Source organism: Serinus canaria, chromosome 4A, assembly GCF_022539315.1.
Source record: "Serinus canaria isolate serCan28SL12 chromosome 4A, serCan2020, whole genome shotgun sequence".
Taxonomy (NCBI): domain Eukaryota; kingdom Metazoa; phylum Chordata; class Aves; order Passeriformes; family Fringillidae; genus Serinus; species Serinus canaria.
Genome location: NC_066318.1, coordinates 14,495,508 through 14,512,551, shown reverse-complemented (window position 1 = coordinate 14,512,551; position 17,044 = coordinate 14,495,508). Strand labels below are relative to the sequence as shown.

Here is a 17,044-nt window from a genome sequence, read left to right as displayed (position 1 = left end):
TGCCATGAAGAGCTTCCACTTTGAAAGTCTTTGTGGTTACCCACATCTGCTCCAGATGAGATAAAAACTTATTAAGATATGACTTCAACAAATTTAATGTTTATGCCTCAAGGAATGAGATCTAGATCAGGCTTTGATCTAACTTTCAACATGGAATGCAAGATGTGGTTACTCACAACTCTTGCAGTGAGGCAGCCCTTGGCACAGATGGCCCAAGGCATGCTCAGAACAAGGGACTGAGAGCTGTGTGCCCATCCTGCTGCTCTGCCTGCTGCTGCTGCTCCTCTCAGCCCTGCTCAGCATCATCGCTCACAGACCCAGAGCTCCCCAGGGCACTGCCTTCTGCAGAGAGCCAGACAGGATTATCTGTAGTGTTGGTGTGAAATTGATTGTGACAGCAGGGACAGCAAGAGTGGAGTCCTCGGTCACCTTTGTCGCTCTGCAGCGTGTGCTGCAGGCTGTGTCCCAGGGCAGGCCACGCCTGTGGTGAGGACATCAAAGCACAGTGACAAGGCGAGGTGCTGCCCAGGGTGTTGTGCAGAGTGATGTTCCCTCCACACCTCCACAGTGCTGGCAGGCCTCTGCCAGGCCACACAAGCTCTGCCACCTCTGGCCAAGCAACAGGGATTGTCAACAGCAGGGAGACCCCTGAAGCTTTCAGTGCTCCTGAGTAAAGTCCTTGAGGTGAACACACAGCAGGGCTTGTCAGTCTAGATTGCCATTTACTTAGAGAAATGAAATCCTCCTGAAATGTAAGCACTGACTTTTTTTGCATCCTTTAGAAACTTCCTTTTGCTTTAAGCAATTAAACGAGAGCTTTCCTACTGTTCTTGCTGTGCTTCTTTATAAGTACACTCAGTACTCCTCCATGGGTGAGATACTGAGGTAACAGTCACTGTTCCTTCAACACTCCCATGATCCTGGTGCCATCTCCTTGATGCTTCTTCAAATCCTTTGTGTTTACTTAGCTTATCAGCACATGCTCTGTGTAATGGATATTGCTTTTCTACTTCGAGACCTGCAGGTGTGCACAGCTTCCCACAGGCAGTTAAAATAATCTCCAAATACCTGGATTCAAGATTCATACTAAAGTGGCACCATCTGGCCCCTTTTGAAAGTGAAGCAAGGAAATTATACGTATATTCCTTCTTAGAGCAAAAGGCAAATGCCACTCTATCTCTGCTAAAGGGCAGTCATTTATCTGAAACACCATTTTAAAGAGCTAGAAATAGCTCAAAATACTCCAGCATCTGAAGCTTGAATAGAAAAGAAGCAGGCAGGATTCTGTCTAGCTGCCTTGGCAAGCAATATCTGTTCTTTAAGTCTTTTTGTATAGACCACAATGAGAGAGCAGATCCATTAATGAGAATATTCCCAGTACCTTTCCCAATGGGAGCATCTGATTCATTACACAGCTAGCAATGCTTCATTGAGCACGAGGAAACAGTTCTGAAGGCAGTGGGGAGGGGAGCATCTCTCCTTAAAGACATCATTTCAATCCCCACCTATTCCAGCTACTAGCACTGCAAATATCTCCTTGTAGTGCTGCAGAGGCCTTTGTCCTTCACTGAGCATTTTGGTGTGATTTCAAGCAGGATTTGTCCTTTTATTCTATTTTTAATAACTTGTTTGCTGTGTGGTAGCATACCTGTTTTGCTTGTTTCTTGGAGAGATTAGAAATATAGCTCTTTCAGTGAAGGTTTACTTTAACACTGAGACATCCCTAAAAGCAGCATAAACTGAATCTACTCCTACATGACAACAAGCAGCACAGCCAAGGGTGGTGTACCTGTGGATGTCCATTTACTGGAATGTTGCTTGGCTGGTTACAGATTGCACCAAAGCTTCCAGCTCCCTGTCATCCTGTTCATGTGGTTTTTATGGATTGACTGTGGGACACTCTGCGTAGTCCAGAGGTAAAGCTTATGGGTGTTGTAGCAGTGGTTTTGCATGTGCCAGGCTGAAATGACAATTTAAATACACATACAGAGAGAGAGGGAGAGAAAAAGCCAACAACCTCTCTCTAAAAAACTCAGTTGCTGCATCTGCTAAATTTGTAAGAAGAAAAGCAAGGATTTTGTCATTTTCTGTGGCTGATCTTGTTTTCCCTGAGCAGAGCTCAGTGATGTGTGTACCTCAGCCACTTCATGGCATACAGTGCATACATTCTGCATAAAAACTGAATTATCATCATCAATGTAGTTCATTTTGGGAATGGCTAAAATAAAGAAATATTGGTATAACTAGAATTTTCTTCCAAGAGCCTGAAGAAGTGTTTTGTTTTCTTCCATCATCTCAGGAAGATGATTTTCAAGTGGTAACATATGGTTGAAAGGCCATGTTCAGCATCTAACAATAGAACATAAGCTCTTTCTAGTGGTGCTTCACCAACTTTGGAGCAAACTATTGTAGCTGTACTCCTACCAGTGTTCCTCATGAAGAGCTGAGAATGATGGTCCTGGAGTTCTCATAAATTAAAAGGCCTAAACATCCCCCTTGTAGGCAAAATAAAGTGTCACAAAAGTGATCAGGGTTTTGGCCCACTGAATTAAGTGATTGTTTGTGCTTTGAGCAATTCTGGGAGAGGCTGGAAAGTTTCCACACCCTCAGATAAAAAACGTGTGCATGCAGACTACAAGCCTTTCCTTGACAAATATTCCTACAGCCACCCGGGCTTAGTTCCCAAGGAAAAAAAACTTAAACATTTATTAGCAATTGAGTCATGTAGTTTTGGGTCCATTTCATGAAAGTGAACAGTCATATATTTTGCAATTTTGTATTAAATAACTGTGATATGAGGTGCCCCTGGGAGTAAAAGACAAAGCAGCCAGTGTTAATTTTGAGATCACAGCATAATATTTGTTACAACAATAAATCATGACAAGCAATTTAACATGCAGTAGAGTTACTAAATCTACTTAGAGACCAAGAACACATTTCAGATAATACAAGTGTTTTACTCCTGGCATGTGTTCCTTTCTCCCACTGAGTTTATTTTTGTTTAGTTTTAACTAAAAGCCTTCTAGGGCTCCTTGGGGTTTCATTGTATGACAAGCAGAGCATCTGATAAATTGAAAGGCCCAGTGTCCCAGAGTAACACTTGCTGTTTTGGAACAAGCTGGTCCTGCCTGTGCCTAACAAGGGGAAGGAATACCTGGTGCCCTTGCAGAAGTGCCCCAGTGCTCTCTGAAGGGCTCAGCTTGATGGTTTGTTGCCACAGTATCAGTGAGTCAACACAAAACACTTCTAGAAGAAAGCATAACATAAATATTTCCCCCCTCTTTGTTTCTTTTTTCATTGTTCATTCATTAATCTCCCTTTTTAGTTGTGAAAGTCACATTTCTGACATTCCTTTTTGAGGATGCAGTGTCAAGTCTGTCTGCCAGACACCTGCAGCCCTCTCCAGGGCAGGGGGATTGTGCTTCAGAGGAGGCTCTGGCTCTTCAGGCCTTTTCACCAGCTCCAGCACGTCACCTCCACTGTTGATGTGAGAAATTGCTCAGGACTGAGGTGATGGCAGTGCTCAGACATACTAAGCAAATGGGACACTTGCCAAGATGTTAAGAGGTCACAGACTGGCAGTTGAGAGATAAGAGCACATATCAGCTCATACTTCTCAGATGAAGAAATAGGGCTTGGAAAGGTTTTATCTCTGCCTTTAATGCTATGCACTTGAAGGAAAGCAGCTAATTAAACCTCTCAGCTGGTGAAGTGGAATTTGCTGCAAAAGCTGTGTTGTAGTTCCATGAAAAAATGTCTTTTGAATATTTTAGAAGTTGCCATTTCTAAAATTCTGCCTTTGTCTTCTTTGGTCCCAAATGTTTGTTTCACTAAATGTGATCAAATAGAAACACTGCTGGAAATCTCTCAGCTGTTGCTTCCAGAGTTTCTGAAGATACAAGTGTCCAAGATTTTACAGAAAGCTGGGAAAACTTTCATGACACTGATCTCACAGAGTGACCAACTCCAGCTGCTGCCTTGTGTGGAAACCTGGGTCATTCAGCTCTCGGCTGGCCTGTACCCGAGGAGACTCCAGACCCCTGCTGCAGCCCTTCCCTCGTGTCTCTGGACAGCTGCTGCTTTGCAGGACACTGCCCAGAGCCCTGCTCCTGCACCCTCCTTGGGTGCTAGGAAATGATACAGCTCCTCTCCCAGTACATCACTAAAAGCTGGGCTTACATGGGTACTTCAGCCCTTTCCCAGCAGCCACAGCTTCTCTGGATACTCTGGCCAATTTGCTGGGAAACCTCAAGGATCCTCTTTAGAGCCAAGTTCCCCAGAGAACAGCAGAGCCCCCAGCACACCTTGTGTACCACAGAACATTGCAAACAAGGCATCAACCCTGGCTCCTCACATCTCACACCAGTCTGCCTCCATGGTCGTTCTGCAGCATCACTGCAAAATACAGCAAAGGTTATTTGTTGCTCCCTCAGCACTGTTCCATTGTTTTCTTTCATGAAAGACCAACTCCCTAAACCAACACTTTCAGAAGCACTTGATCTTTCCAAGAGCTGTACACATACCAGGAGGCAATTCTTGCCCTGATTGATCTGCTTGTAGAAATTTCTCTACTGTTTGAAGTGCAAGGTGGAAAAAAACCACTGTATTGAAAAATCAGAATATGCAGACACTGTTCACTATTCATGTGGCCCCTATTACATACGTGGTGAGAAAGTTTATTTCACAGCATTTATCTTATGGAAACTGAAGAGAAAAGCATGCTTCTCACTTGATGCATGGCAGCCCTTTGGAAGATACTGTTCTCCTATCTCTTTTTTATTTCTTCACCTGTCTTTTAAAGTAGAGGAAGATGGTTTAGCTCGCATTTTGTATTCAATTCAAACTGTAGAATAGCTTCGATGCCATAACTAGTGCTACAGAGACTGAAAGATCCCTGAAAAATCTGAGTTCTGTGAGTGATCGGGATGCTGCCCCGAGACCAGTCCCAAATGGGTGCTTCCTCCTCCGGGCGCTCACAAATGAGAACAGACTTCATACACGAATATGAGCCACGAGTATCTCTGTTCGTAGAGTTGCCTTGTTTTTCTGGTCTTCAGAAGGAAGCAAGGTCATTCCATCGTTCTCATGGCTCAGAACTGACTGCCGGGTTGTTAAGATACATCTGCCGCTGGCATAAACCCCGGGGGAGGAGGATTCAGGGGAGAAGCTGGAAAGTGTCAGCCCAGAGGCTGGGGCACGGTGTTTTAGGCAGAGAGGGATGGAGGGGAGGTGCTGATGGAAAGGATCGCCAGGGAGGGTGCGGAGGGCAGGCAGCCAGGGCAGGGCTGAGCGCGGGCGGGGAGCCGCGCTGGCCGCAGGCGGCGCAGGGGCCGCTCGGTGCGGGAACGGGCCAGTGGGGCACGGGGGCCGGGACAGCCGGGCGGGGACAGGGACAGCCGAGCGGGGGCCAGGACAGCCAGGCGGGGACAGGGACAGCCGAGCGGGGGCCAGGACAGCAGGGCGAGGGCAGGGACAGCCGAGCGGGGGCCGGGACAGCCGGGGCGAGGGCAGGGACAGCCGAGCGGGGGCCGGCGCGGCCGGGGCGAGGCCCGGGGCGGCCGAGGGCCGGCACATTCCGGGCAGGCGCAGTGAGCGCACAGCGCTCCGGGCCCATGGAGGCGGCGGGGCCGCAGCCCGCGGGCCCCGCGGCGGGGCCGCAGCCGGGCGCCGAGGAGATCGACATGTCCCTGGGTAGGTGTGGGGCGCTGCCGGGCCCTCCGTGCGGGCGGGGGGCCGGGGTGGCTGTGTGCAGATGGCTCGGGCCGGGCTCGGGCCGGAGGTGGCCCCGCCGTGCGGGTGCCCCTGTCCCGGTGGCAGCACGGGCGGAGGGGCCGTGTGCGGGGCCGGGCTCGGCGCTGCGCTCGCAGCAGCCCGGGGCTCACGGGAGAGCGGCCCGGGGGGCTCGGGCAGAGCAGCCCCGCTGACAGGGAAGGGGGGCCATGGCCTCGCCGTGCTATTTATAGCAGCTTACTCCGATGCTCGCCATTCCTCTGGCACGGGGAATCTGGACTGAGCATAAACAAGCCCTGTCATGAACTGCCCAGGCCTGGATTCTGACGCATGGATGAGAGATCTTGGTGGATTATCGTGTTGGGGTCTCTGCTGTGAAAGGAAAGTCCACCAGCACCTTGTGTTACTGGATCAGCTTCCTAACTGAAACCTTGTGTCATTTCTTCCCAGCGAAGTCATTTGTTAGGAACGACGAACATTTTCCACTGCAAACTCAAACTGATCCCTTGGCTTATGCACCATTATTTTAATGTCTCTATGAGAGCTATAGCAACAGTGGATCCCTCATTTTTGATTTATTTTTCTCCCATAGTGTTACACACCCTTTTTCTCTTTGCTGAAGTGTGATGCTCCCTTTGCTTTTTCTCTCCCTTAGTGCTTCTCTCAGTCAGACCTCCTGTGGTCCAACTCCGTATTCCATCCAGAATACACCTTACTCAGGGTAGAAGAGAGAATTGGAAAACAAGAGGCCCCTGGTGAATAACTTTTTCCATCAGGTGGTTTTTCTATGCTTTCAGATACATTTGTGCCTTACATGAGTTAGCAGTCACAAAAAACTGCAGGAATTGCTTTAAAGCTGGCCTGATATCTAATTCTGCCTCAAGGGCATAGAAGTACCACAAATGACCTCTCAGGATCCCCTTGCAGCCTTGTGTAGTAGTCCATTACATCACTCTGTTAACCTCATAATGTTTATGGGCACAAAAGGCAGGGTAACAAGTCATAGCCAAACAGAAAAGACACTGAAAAGTGACAGATCAGGCACCTGGGCATTCAGTCCCTCTCATTTCCTCATGCTGTGGACAGCCCACCCTTGGATGAGTGTGGTCACCTCCCTGCAGAGCGTGCAGGGATGCTTTCAAAACACTTCAAAGCATCCTGTGCTCCAAATCACACGTGCCCGAAAGGCACATTTAGCTGAGACCATTAACAAATTCATCCCAAGAACATGGCCCAGCATCTCCCAGCCTATTCTCTTCCTGGCAGACTTGAAAGAGAAATCACAAAAGTAGCCTCCTCTTACATCTGCTCTACTTTCTTTTCCTCGGGCTTTGTATTCATTTGGACACGGGAGTTTCTTGATAGGAGATGACAAGGGAGCAGTGCTGGAGGTCTGATAATTCATGGTAAGCACCCACTGAAAGCTGATGATGCTTCTGTCCTTGGACTCCAGTGACACATTAAGGAGCTGGAGTAGCCTCTGTCTGGGAAAGGGCCTGTTTTGGACACTTCATTTCTTGCTAATTCGTTCAGGTTGAAACATTCTGCCTGCAGCTTCGCAGATGTGCCTTTATTATTTGCAAAGTATTTTCTGGAAGATTTGAGGTTAAAAGAAGAAAGTGTTGGAAAATATGAATTGTTGAAGAGACGTCCCTTTGCCGTTCCTCTTCATCAGAGCAGCTTGAGTTAAGAAGATGCTGTTGATTGCAGACCAGCTGATTGAGAATGGAGAGGGCTGAGGTGTTTCTTGATAGAGCTCTGCACCTGGCACTACTTTGTGCATGATCCAAGCTCAACAGCTGTCACATCCTCCCCCCTTTGGCCACCTTTCCTACAGCAATTCAAGTCAGACCTTCTCAGAAAAGTTCTCTGCCCAGCACTGAACTCCTGGTGCCCCTGCAAAACCTCTTCCCTGAGGCTTGTGGGAAGCCTGCAAGACCAGATCCCTTAGTGGATGGGGTCTGAAATCTCTGTCCTGCCCGTGGTGGGGACGTGCTGGATGGTGGCACATTTGTAAATCATTTGCTGCACTCTAATCTCCAGGCTGCAGGAGCCCAGTAAATTGATCCTATACTTTCTAAGCTAAGCTTAATCTTTCATTGTCTGCCCAGCGGAGCTCACTGAGCGGCAAGCTCCGCGTTTACCACTGACAATTCCGAGCAGCCAAAGAGGGAATGGCTGTTGGTGTGAAGTGCAGTTTCGATGGATTTCTCCTCATTTCATTCCAGATGACATCATAAAGCGCCACAGGAAAGAGCAGACAGATGTCAGTGCCGTGGGCGACAGCAGAAGGCAGCAGGTCAAGAACAGGAGCTCAGCCTCCGGCTATGGGCGGCCCCGATACCGAGCCTGGAAGCAGAGGAATTTGCAAGGTAGATGGGCACTTGAGGCAGCAGAGGCTGGCCAGGCTGGGAAATGCATTTTTTAGCAAAATCCAGCTCTTAAATCCTTCTCCTATCCAATTTCTGTGCACATATAAGATGCGCTCAGGCCCTGATTAGCTTTTCTCCCCATAACAATGGAATATCAGGGCCCTTTCAGAGCATAATTCATCCATTTCTCTCCCTTCCACTCTCATGAATTACTAATTTAAAGTGACTTAATATCTATTCTCTATTCCCCTTGGCTTTGCATATTTTAATTATGCCTCTTCCTAATCCTCATTTTCCCAGAGCAGACTTAAATTATCCAAATTACCCCCTCAGTAACTGTATTTGATAGCTCAGTTATTGAAGCTAAATTGTCACTTTTGTCAAGCATGCTATTTTTACGGTGAGGGTTTTTTTATAATACTGAGTGATCACACTTTTGTTTTGTTCCACTGGTGTTTAACTACAAACCAAAGTTGTCTGCTGCGTGAAATGACATCTCTATGAACTTTTTTTTATTATCTTTAATTAATTATTTTCTTCCCACTGTCCTGAAGATTTTAGTGATATTTTTCAGAAATATCTTTTCAGTCTTATATTGGAGTGCCAATCATACATCAGGACAGTGGGATCACTGGGAGCAATCCTGCTTGTCTCTGCTCTGCCTTCCACCTTTGTGTTCTTGGTGGCCACCACACAGTGCCTTAATGAGGATTGTTCTAGTTCAAATCATAACGGTGATAAATGCCCTTAGCAAATTGATTTTTTTTATCAGAACCTACAGGCTTTGATATTCTCCCGCACTCAAGCAATTACTGCACCCAGAGGCAAATCAAATAAAATATTTTTTCCCTATTTCTTAGATAGGAGAGCTTTTCTGTTAATTTATATAATTATTTCTGCTAGTTTTAGTATTTCATAGGTTTTCAGGGAGTCTGAATTCAGCCCTGCCAAGTGCAGAGACCTGCCATGCTGTGTGGTGCTGATTGTCAGTAGCAATTTGGGGAAGCTCAGCATGACTGGGAATTTAGCCCATAATTCATCAGGGGCTCAGTTCACTTTGGTCCCTGCTGAAATGCAGTCCCTTCTGGGCTGAGATGTGATAACCATTATCAAAATGATGATCTGAGGAGCCCAGTAATGACAGAGGAGGGGGAAGGGTATTATGCTGATTAAACCAGCAAGCAAAGTGCTGTTAATTCCTCTTGGAATATGGCTTAAACCTTCTCCCTAGTGAGGGAAAGATGATTTTTAATGGCGAGAAATTTGAATTTCAAATCTCCTTGGAAAAAAAGAGTCTGTCAGACATGGGAACTTGTGCCCAGACTGGACTGGCTGAGCAGAGGTGCCTTTTGGCCATCCCAGGTGTGCTCAGAGCCAGGCTCTGAGCACACACCTAAACATGGCATGTGTGTGTGTGGGGGGGGTTCCCCCCCCCGCTGCTGATGCCGTGGGGTTTTATTGAAATGTTCTTACATTATTAAATATCTGCCAGATCTTTTGCAGACATGAAGCCTCCCATGTGTCACACTTCAGGACACAGATGACAGAGCGAGGCCTTGGTCCCCAGCTGGTGTGATGGGGTCCCCCTTGGTGGCTGATGGCTCTGTCATGTGTTATTTGTGTTGGGTGAGCTGTGCCTGAGTGCACTGCTGAGCACAGGCTCTCTAATAGGAACAGACTGACAGGAACACGATTTTCTAGTCAGGGCTGCCTTCTGCAGCAGTCCCTGCCATTGCTCTGATGAGTATCCAGGAAAGGCAGCTGAGCTCAGTCTCTTGTCCTCTCCAGGGTGTAGGAGAGCTGTGCAGCAAGGCTGGGTGTCCAGGAGGAGAGCAGCCCAGCCAACAGGCAAAAGACAGGGACAGGCCTAGGGTAGGGGCTGAAGAGAAACAAGGCAGGGCAGAAACAGACTAGGGGAATAGAAGCAGGAGAGAAAATCAAAGGGACATTGACTACAGCAAGTCCACATGTAGTCAAAAAGAAACAGTTTGCCAAAACTGAATGTTTGTCGGGAGGGGAACATTTACACACTTGCACCCCTGCCGTGAGAGGGCATTGTCTGCAAAGGAAATAACAGCTGGCCCCAGGGCTTGTGAACTGTGTTGTGCAGGTTCCCAAGCAGCACCTCTGGCCATGGGGCAGGAAGCACCCCAACATGGAGTTTGGGATCTGCTTCCCACGGGCCTGTCCTGGTTCCCTTCTGTTGTAGAGCCAGAGCAGCTCAGATCATCTTCAAGCATGTTCAGTGTAAACAGCTCAGGCTGGTGCTGGCTGGTGTTACACCCTGAGGCTGCAGCCTTGAAGGCATTGTGGCAGTTGTGGCCCCTCACAGCAATGCCACTGCTGCCTCAGAACACTTCATCTGCAGTTGCTCCAAGGCAGTATAAATTGCTGTCACATAGCAGTCGATGATGTGAGATCAATATATGCATCTCACTGCTCTGTGGTTTGTGTCAGTGAGGTTCTGCTGGGAGATCCAGGGTTTGAGTGCACTCACACTGTCCTCTGCCATGCACAGCTTTGTGCCCCAAGGTGTGGGCACACCTCTGGTACAGCAGCTGTTGGGGGGGAATGGGCTCAAAACAGAGGGGCTTCAGTGACCTTGCAGCTGGGGTTGGCAAAGTGGGAAGCAGCAGTGAAGGAGAACACACATCTACTGCTGTTCTCCCTCTGTGTGCACTGAGAAGTGGAACATCTGGTTAGAGACAATGGAGGTGTTTAGTAGACTTGGGGCACCCTTCTGGACATGCTTGAGCTCCCTGCCTTGGTACAGAGATCAGAACACAGCGTTGTGGTGACCTTGTGCAGGCAAACCCTTGATAAACTGGTGTGAAGGGCAGCACTGGGCCAAGCTTAATGGTGCTGCTGATTGTGCCCAAGTGCATTTGCTTAGGTGTTGCTTCAGGGATCTGCTGGTTTGTGAGGTAACAGAAATAAATTCCATCCTGGCATTCCAGCTGTGGCTTTGTGATTGTTGTTGTTGTGCCTGTGGCAGCTCACACAGTGACTCAGAGACTTGCTGTCTCATTACGACTACAGAATTTTATTATGTGGAGTAATTAGGTTTGGAAGCACTGTGCCTCTGTCTGACAGGGCTTTCCTCTCCCTCTACACTTCAGCACTCCTCAAAATCATCAGCAGGCTTAGGGGAGAAGGTTAAATGCAGGACGTACAGCAGGCGTGTGTGTATCATGATAGAACAGCAGGAGACTTCCACTTCAATAGGAGAAAATATGGTGTGTCAAGCTAAAAGAAAGCAAATATATATATGCACACACACACACACACAAATAAAAATTATACTATGATGTGGGCCCTTGAAGCTGCTGTGGGATTGGCTTTGGGATGCTCAAATCATGTGTATATCTGTACCTAAAGGCTTTTTCTGTTTCATAGTTAATTCATAGCAGTGTGAGCTCTGACAACAGATTGACAGGTCTCCTGATGTGGGTGTTCCTGTCTTTATGAGGAATCAGAATTGTGAAAGGCTTTTCTCTTCTGTATTCTTTCACATCAAATAATGTGTATGGCAGTCCTTAATACAAAAAGAGTGCTAGAGAGACATTGGAAAAATTAATTATTTAATATGAATCAGCGTGACTTTTGCACCACTATTTCTGTAGTATCACATCAAGTTAATCTTGTAATCTATTTACAAAACTGTAGTCATAAACTGAGTTTTGAAGGGTGCTAAAGTAAGAGGGCTTTGTTTTTAGGACCTCAGCGTTTCAGAAGAGGCTTTGGACAGCAGCAGTTTGGTCGGAGACAGTTCAGGAATGCTCTGCCTGGTGGCAAGAGAAGAGCAGCTGCTGCATTCCATGGAGTGAGCCCTTTGAACCGCCAGGACTCGGCTCAGGAGGTAGGGCAATGAGGAAGGTTTGGCTTTTCCTAATATCATGTAGAAATCTGCTCAATTTTATGATCCTGGATCACCCCAAAGAACAATCTGCATAAAGCCCACCATCTTTTAATGCCTGTGCACAGCATTTGTATGCATAGGTGAGTACAGACATACATGAATATGGAATAGGAATTTTGCAGTTAGTTTTATACAGCTCCTGACTTAGCATAATTTTACTGATCAGTTCCTATGGGTTTTGCTAAAAAAGATTTTTTTTAAATTGGTATGAAAAGGTTTAAAAATATTTCCATAAAAATTAATTCCATGGCATCTCGTCTTACTATTATCATTTAGAGGAGGTGTGTTAAGATTCTTTGTGATTTGTTCTCCACCCAGAGCATTTTCCAAGTTCCTGTGAAGTCAAAGGACAGACTTGGTGACTTGTCAGGTGACTCTGGTTCAGTGATACCCTTTTCCACCAGAGACACTGATTCCCAGTACTGTGACAGATAGTGTGAGAGGCAGCTGGGTTTTCCTGCACTGATGAAAATCCACTCAGTTAGGAGGTCATAGATGTTCAGTAAGCTTTTAAAAAAATACAAGTGCTGAGCAGGATGGCACATTTAGTGAATGTGTTGTAGGGGTATAAATAAGAAAGCCCTAAACTGAGCATGCATGTGCAAGGAGTGAGGTTATTCCTGAAAAGAAAGACGAGGATGACTCAGATATTGAGTGTGGCTGGTATTTACAGAGAGTAATAAGCAGTTGCTAGGAGGCAGAATTCTACAGTAGCTTTGCAGGAATAAACCAAGGGGGGAAAATATGGAAATAGACCTCAGTTAGTTGGTACTAACAGGATGGTAGCTGTCCCACAGAAGTCACCAGGCTGGAGCCTGGGGCAGTGTGTGTTGGAACTGCAGGACAGACCCTGCTGAGGGTCTTCTGGTGTGTTCCATGCATCAGGGCGTGGACCAGGCAATGCACCTGTCCAGACAAGAAAGAGCTGATGACCAGAAGGAAACCTGAGCAGGGCTGTAATGCACAGCTTCTGTGAGATTCACTCTGTGGGGACTGATCTTTGTTTTCTTCTTTGGTTTCTGCAGCATTAGAATGAAATGAATTAGAATTAGAATGAAACATTCTGCCTGGCACCTGCAGTTCCATGTGCAGGAAGGGAGGCACCCCCCATGACTGATTTTGTCAGCAGTGTCAGCAGAGAGCAGCCCCTTGTGTGCTGTCCTTGCCCTCACCCCCTCTTCTTGTACCAAGATTGTGCTGCAGGTGACAACTGCTGAGGTCTCACTGCTCTTTCAGGGCACCAAGAAGAGCAATGCTTTTGCCAAAAGCAGTGGTGAGCAGCAGGAGGAACAGCCACAGCCATCTCCAAGCCCCAAGAGATTCAGAGCAGATGCTGCCAGCATCCGTGCCCCAGGGAGAAGGTAAAATCTTTGGTAACTCTGGGTTATTTTGGCTTTCAGTGGTTTTTACCTGTGCAAATCATGGGAATTTTTTTTTTTTTTTTTTACAAATTATGGGATTTTTTTGACCTGTGCAATAATCATGGGATTTCTCTCTCTGTATGTGCCAGCTGGGTGTGGCTACAGCCATGTGCATGTGCAGCACCAGAAAAATACCCCTGGGTATGTTAGGAAGGCACCTGGAAAGAAAACAACCTCGTGGTCATAGTGAATAATGCCTGTATTAATCTGTGATTTTATTTCAGGAAGCACAGAAAATGTGACCTTTGTATTTTTAATAAACTGGAAAGAAAACAACCTGGAAAGAAAAAAAACTTGTGCTCATAGTTAATAATGCCTATATTAATCTGTGATTTTATTTCAGGAAGCACAGAAAATGTGACCTTTGTATTTTTAATAAACTTTGTCGCTTTGGGAAGCACTTTTGAAGGGTGAAATAGCATTTATTTTCACACGGGCAGGAAATACAGATTCCAGCCATAAGGGATGGGCAGACAGGGAGTCTGTCCCAGTGAGGGGCTGCAGGAGCAGACTGTGCCCCAGGAGCTGTGAGGAAGGCAGTGTGCCAGGTGCTGGGCACTGTCTCATCGAGATCATTATGTTCTCTGAGCTCAAAAGGAAGCTCCTTGCAGTCCTTCATCTGCTCTGGGCAGAACAGGGACTGAAAAACATTGAGAGGTCCTTTCTGACCTGATTTTTTTCTAGGATTTTCCTCCCATGTTTTTTGCTTTTAATGAGCAAAGCTCAGAACACACAAACTGTTGCCTCATTTGAGCAGAAAATCAAGTTCCTCTGAAATCCTTTGCTGGCAGAAAAACCTGTTGGGCTGAATTCAGTAACACACAGCCTTATTTGCTTCTTACACTGCTTTTTAAGCCCAGCTTGGGTTAGGTATTTTGGCATTAAATGTTAGAGACCTGGTATGATCCTGACCTCTTTGTCTCTCTCTAGCAGCAGGCCTTTCCTGCTGAACAGAGGACCAGCGTTCCAGCAGAAGCGGATGCAGCAGTGGTTCTCCAAAGCTCGCTTCCAGAGATGGGTCAGTGTTTGAGACATTTCCTCTGCAGCCTGCAGGTAGTGACAAACCTTCATGTTTTACCAGCCCAGGTGCAGGTTTGCTTCCTAAAGTAACTGGGGGAGAAAGGGGGAAGACCTGAACGCTGCGTGTGTTGGTAGGAAAGTGTTTGCAGGCAGTTTTTAATGCAGCTCGGTATTCTGGCAGCTGGGAAGTAAATCCTGGGAGGGTGATAAAAATAAACCTTGCAGTTTATAGAGCAGCACAAGCAGGGCAAGGTAAAGGCACCCCATACACATCACTGTGCCGGTGGGAAACCCCAAATTAGCACATTTCTTGACGACTCACAAGGAAGGAGCTCTTCAGATACACCAAACAAAATCCTGGAAAAGGAGTCACCGTTTCTGAGAGCTAATTATTTTAAGTAATTGCTTTTAAACGTATTTTACAGCAGATGGATTCTCAAGGAGAAGGAAAACCGCCAAGGATGAGAAGGTAATTGGTGAACAAAGGCACAATGCAAATAGACAGTGCTCTTTCAGGCTTGAAGCTGGATAAATCTCCCTGTCTCGGCAGGTGGCGAGTGAAACCCAGCCCGGGAGCAATTCTGACAGTTTCTGTGGTTAATCCCCAAGCGGGCCTGCCCAGCCTGTAAGTAAATGAGGTGATTTGTTAGGGTGGGAGCCCTACAAAAGCCATTGCAAATCCCTTTAGCATTATTGCAGCTTCAGTTCTGTGATGAGTGTGCACTGAATGGTTCAGACCATGTTTAGCAAATGATGTCTGGTTCCTTTCCCAGCATATCAGGAGATAAAAATCTTCTGTATTTACCTGTAATTACATGGTAATCTGTAATTACCATGCCCTCATTTGTTATGCAGAGTGAGGAGAAATGGAAGCACCATTGTGGGAAGAGGTGGCAGGCTGGTTGTGCTGGTTGTGGGGCGTTGGGAGAAACTGTGTGCCTCAAAGGGACACCTTGTGCTCGCTGTGTAAGAGGAGCTCAGAGGCTGGAAAGGGGCAGCTGCAGGACCTGGCACTCAGCTGGGGGCAGAGGGGAGGATGGGTGAGGGCACTGTGCATGTCCTGGGTGCAGAGAGCACCCCTCAACAGCCTGGATATGACAGTCCCCAGTGCTGGAACTCTGCCTGCACGGCTGCTCTCCTGGCTCTGCCAGGGGCCAGACATGCCATGGGATGGTGGAGTGTGTGGGTGTGTCCTTTGCTCCGTGCTGGTTTGCAGAGGATGGCAAGTGCTGCCTTAGCATCCTGAGTGACAGCAGCTCTGTGCTTTCCCCAGGCCTGGATCCAAGCGCCCATTCCTGCCAAGCCAGAGACCCCCAGCACGGGTGGCCAAGCCCCAGCCCAAAGGGGTGCTGCTGAGGTTCAACTTCCGCGCCATGGCCAACCAGGTAGAGGATTGTCGACGGGACAGGAGGCACCTGGCTCCCTGCAGCAGCCCTGCCACTGAGCTGTTAACGTCACACTCAGGTTTCTGGGGCTGCCAGCTGGGTTTATCTAACACAACCTGGGAGGAAAGTCCCGTAGCTGTGTTGGCCAGGTTGCTCACAAAACTGAAGGCACTTGAGAAGACTGTTCAGCAACTACAGACTCAGCCCAGTTTTCCCCACTCTGATGGCCTGTCTTGGCCTGTCCGTGTGCTTGCTTGGAGCAGGGAGGTCCTGCTGATGAGTAGTCCTGGCCAGAGGGGACTGTTTCACTGTCAGTGCTTCCCATTCCTCAGAGACACGTGGCACTTATGGGCTTTGCTCGCTCTTTGCTTTGGTGCCCTTCTTGGTGTCACATTTTACACTGAAGTATGGTCCAAGAGCCCTGGGGCAGCTGAGAAATCCTGCTCCACCTTCTTCATTGCCGGCGTTTCTTGTCTGGACAGTTTGGTTTTACCCGATGCCTTGTGCTCAAATGCCATCTGCTTGCTCCTGTTCTTGCCGAGGATGCCCTGTGTCTTGGGGCTGGGAGCTGCTTGGAGGTTTTCCAGCCGCACACAGTCTGTCGAGCTCCCTGTCTCTGTGTGCTGAGTGGTTTAATTGACTAACCAGCTGTGAATCACCAGCCTGACTGACGGGCTCTAATCAATACCCCGCTACAAGTTTGGCTGTGCTTTGCCACAGGACAGGGGCCTGACTCGCTCTCGCTTTCCCCTGCAGACCAGCCTGACGCTGGATGAGAGGTTCTCTGGTCTGAGGAATAAGAGGCGCTTTACAGCGGCCAGGAGCGCCCGACGGACGGTCACCATGCCTTAGGACACGTGCTCGTCACAGGGACTCCCTGGGACAGTCCAGGCTCCCTGACAAGGCCTCAATAAAAGTCGTTAGATTCCCTTCGAGATAGCTGATTTGGCAATGTGCTGTCTCCTTCCTTACACGCAGAGTGAATGAGTGATTGAGGGCAGGGATCAGGCAGGATGAGCGTTTGGGCCAGAGCACAAGGCAGGTGGGACATGGGCAGGGTGGTGGAGGGGCATGAGCGGAGATGGATTTGCTGGGAGAGCTCTGCTGGGAAGCTGTAGGGCTGGCACCAGCCCTGTTCCCCTGCCAGGGCACCCTGGGCTGATAGTGGGAGGGTGTACCACAGAGCCTTCCCTACAT

At 47.9% G+C, this 17,044-nt stretch overlaps 1 protein-coding gene across 4 annotated transcripts; it reads left to right on the top strand.

The window, feature by feature from the left end:
* The first annotated feature begins 5,458 nt into the window (after positions 1-5,458).
* LOC103816513 (UAP56-interacting factor-like) lies at positions 5,459-16,782 on the top strand. Of its 4 annotated transcripts, none has more exons than XM_050974519.1 (9): positions 5,459-5,691; positions 7,959-8,102; positions 11,819-11,961; positions 13,258-13,382; positions 14,376-14,460; positions 14,891-14,931; positions 15,013-15,087; positions 15,736-15,847; positions 16,604-16,782. In XM_050974519.1, the coding sequence occupies exons 1-9, from the start codon at positions 5,613-5,615 to the stop codon at positions 16,697-16,699; spliced, it is 900 nt and encodes a 299-aa protein (XP_050830476.1). In that variant the 5' UTR covers positions 5,459-5,612; the 3' UTR covers positions 16,700-16,782. The 4 variants fall into 4 exon arrangements, with proteins under 4 accessions (XP_050830476.1, XP_050830475.1, XP_030084908.1 ...); XM_050974518.1 differs by having other exon boundaries at positions 5,460-5,691; positions 14,373-14,460; XM_030229048.2 differs by having other exon boundaries at positions 5,465-5,691; positions 14,888-14,931.
* The last annotated feature ends 262 nt before the right edge of the window (positions 16,783-17,044 follow it).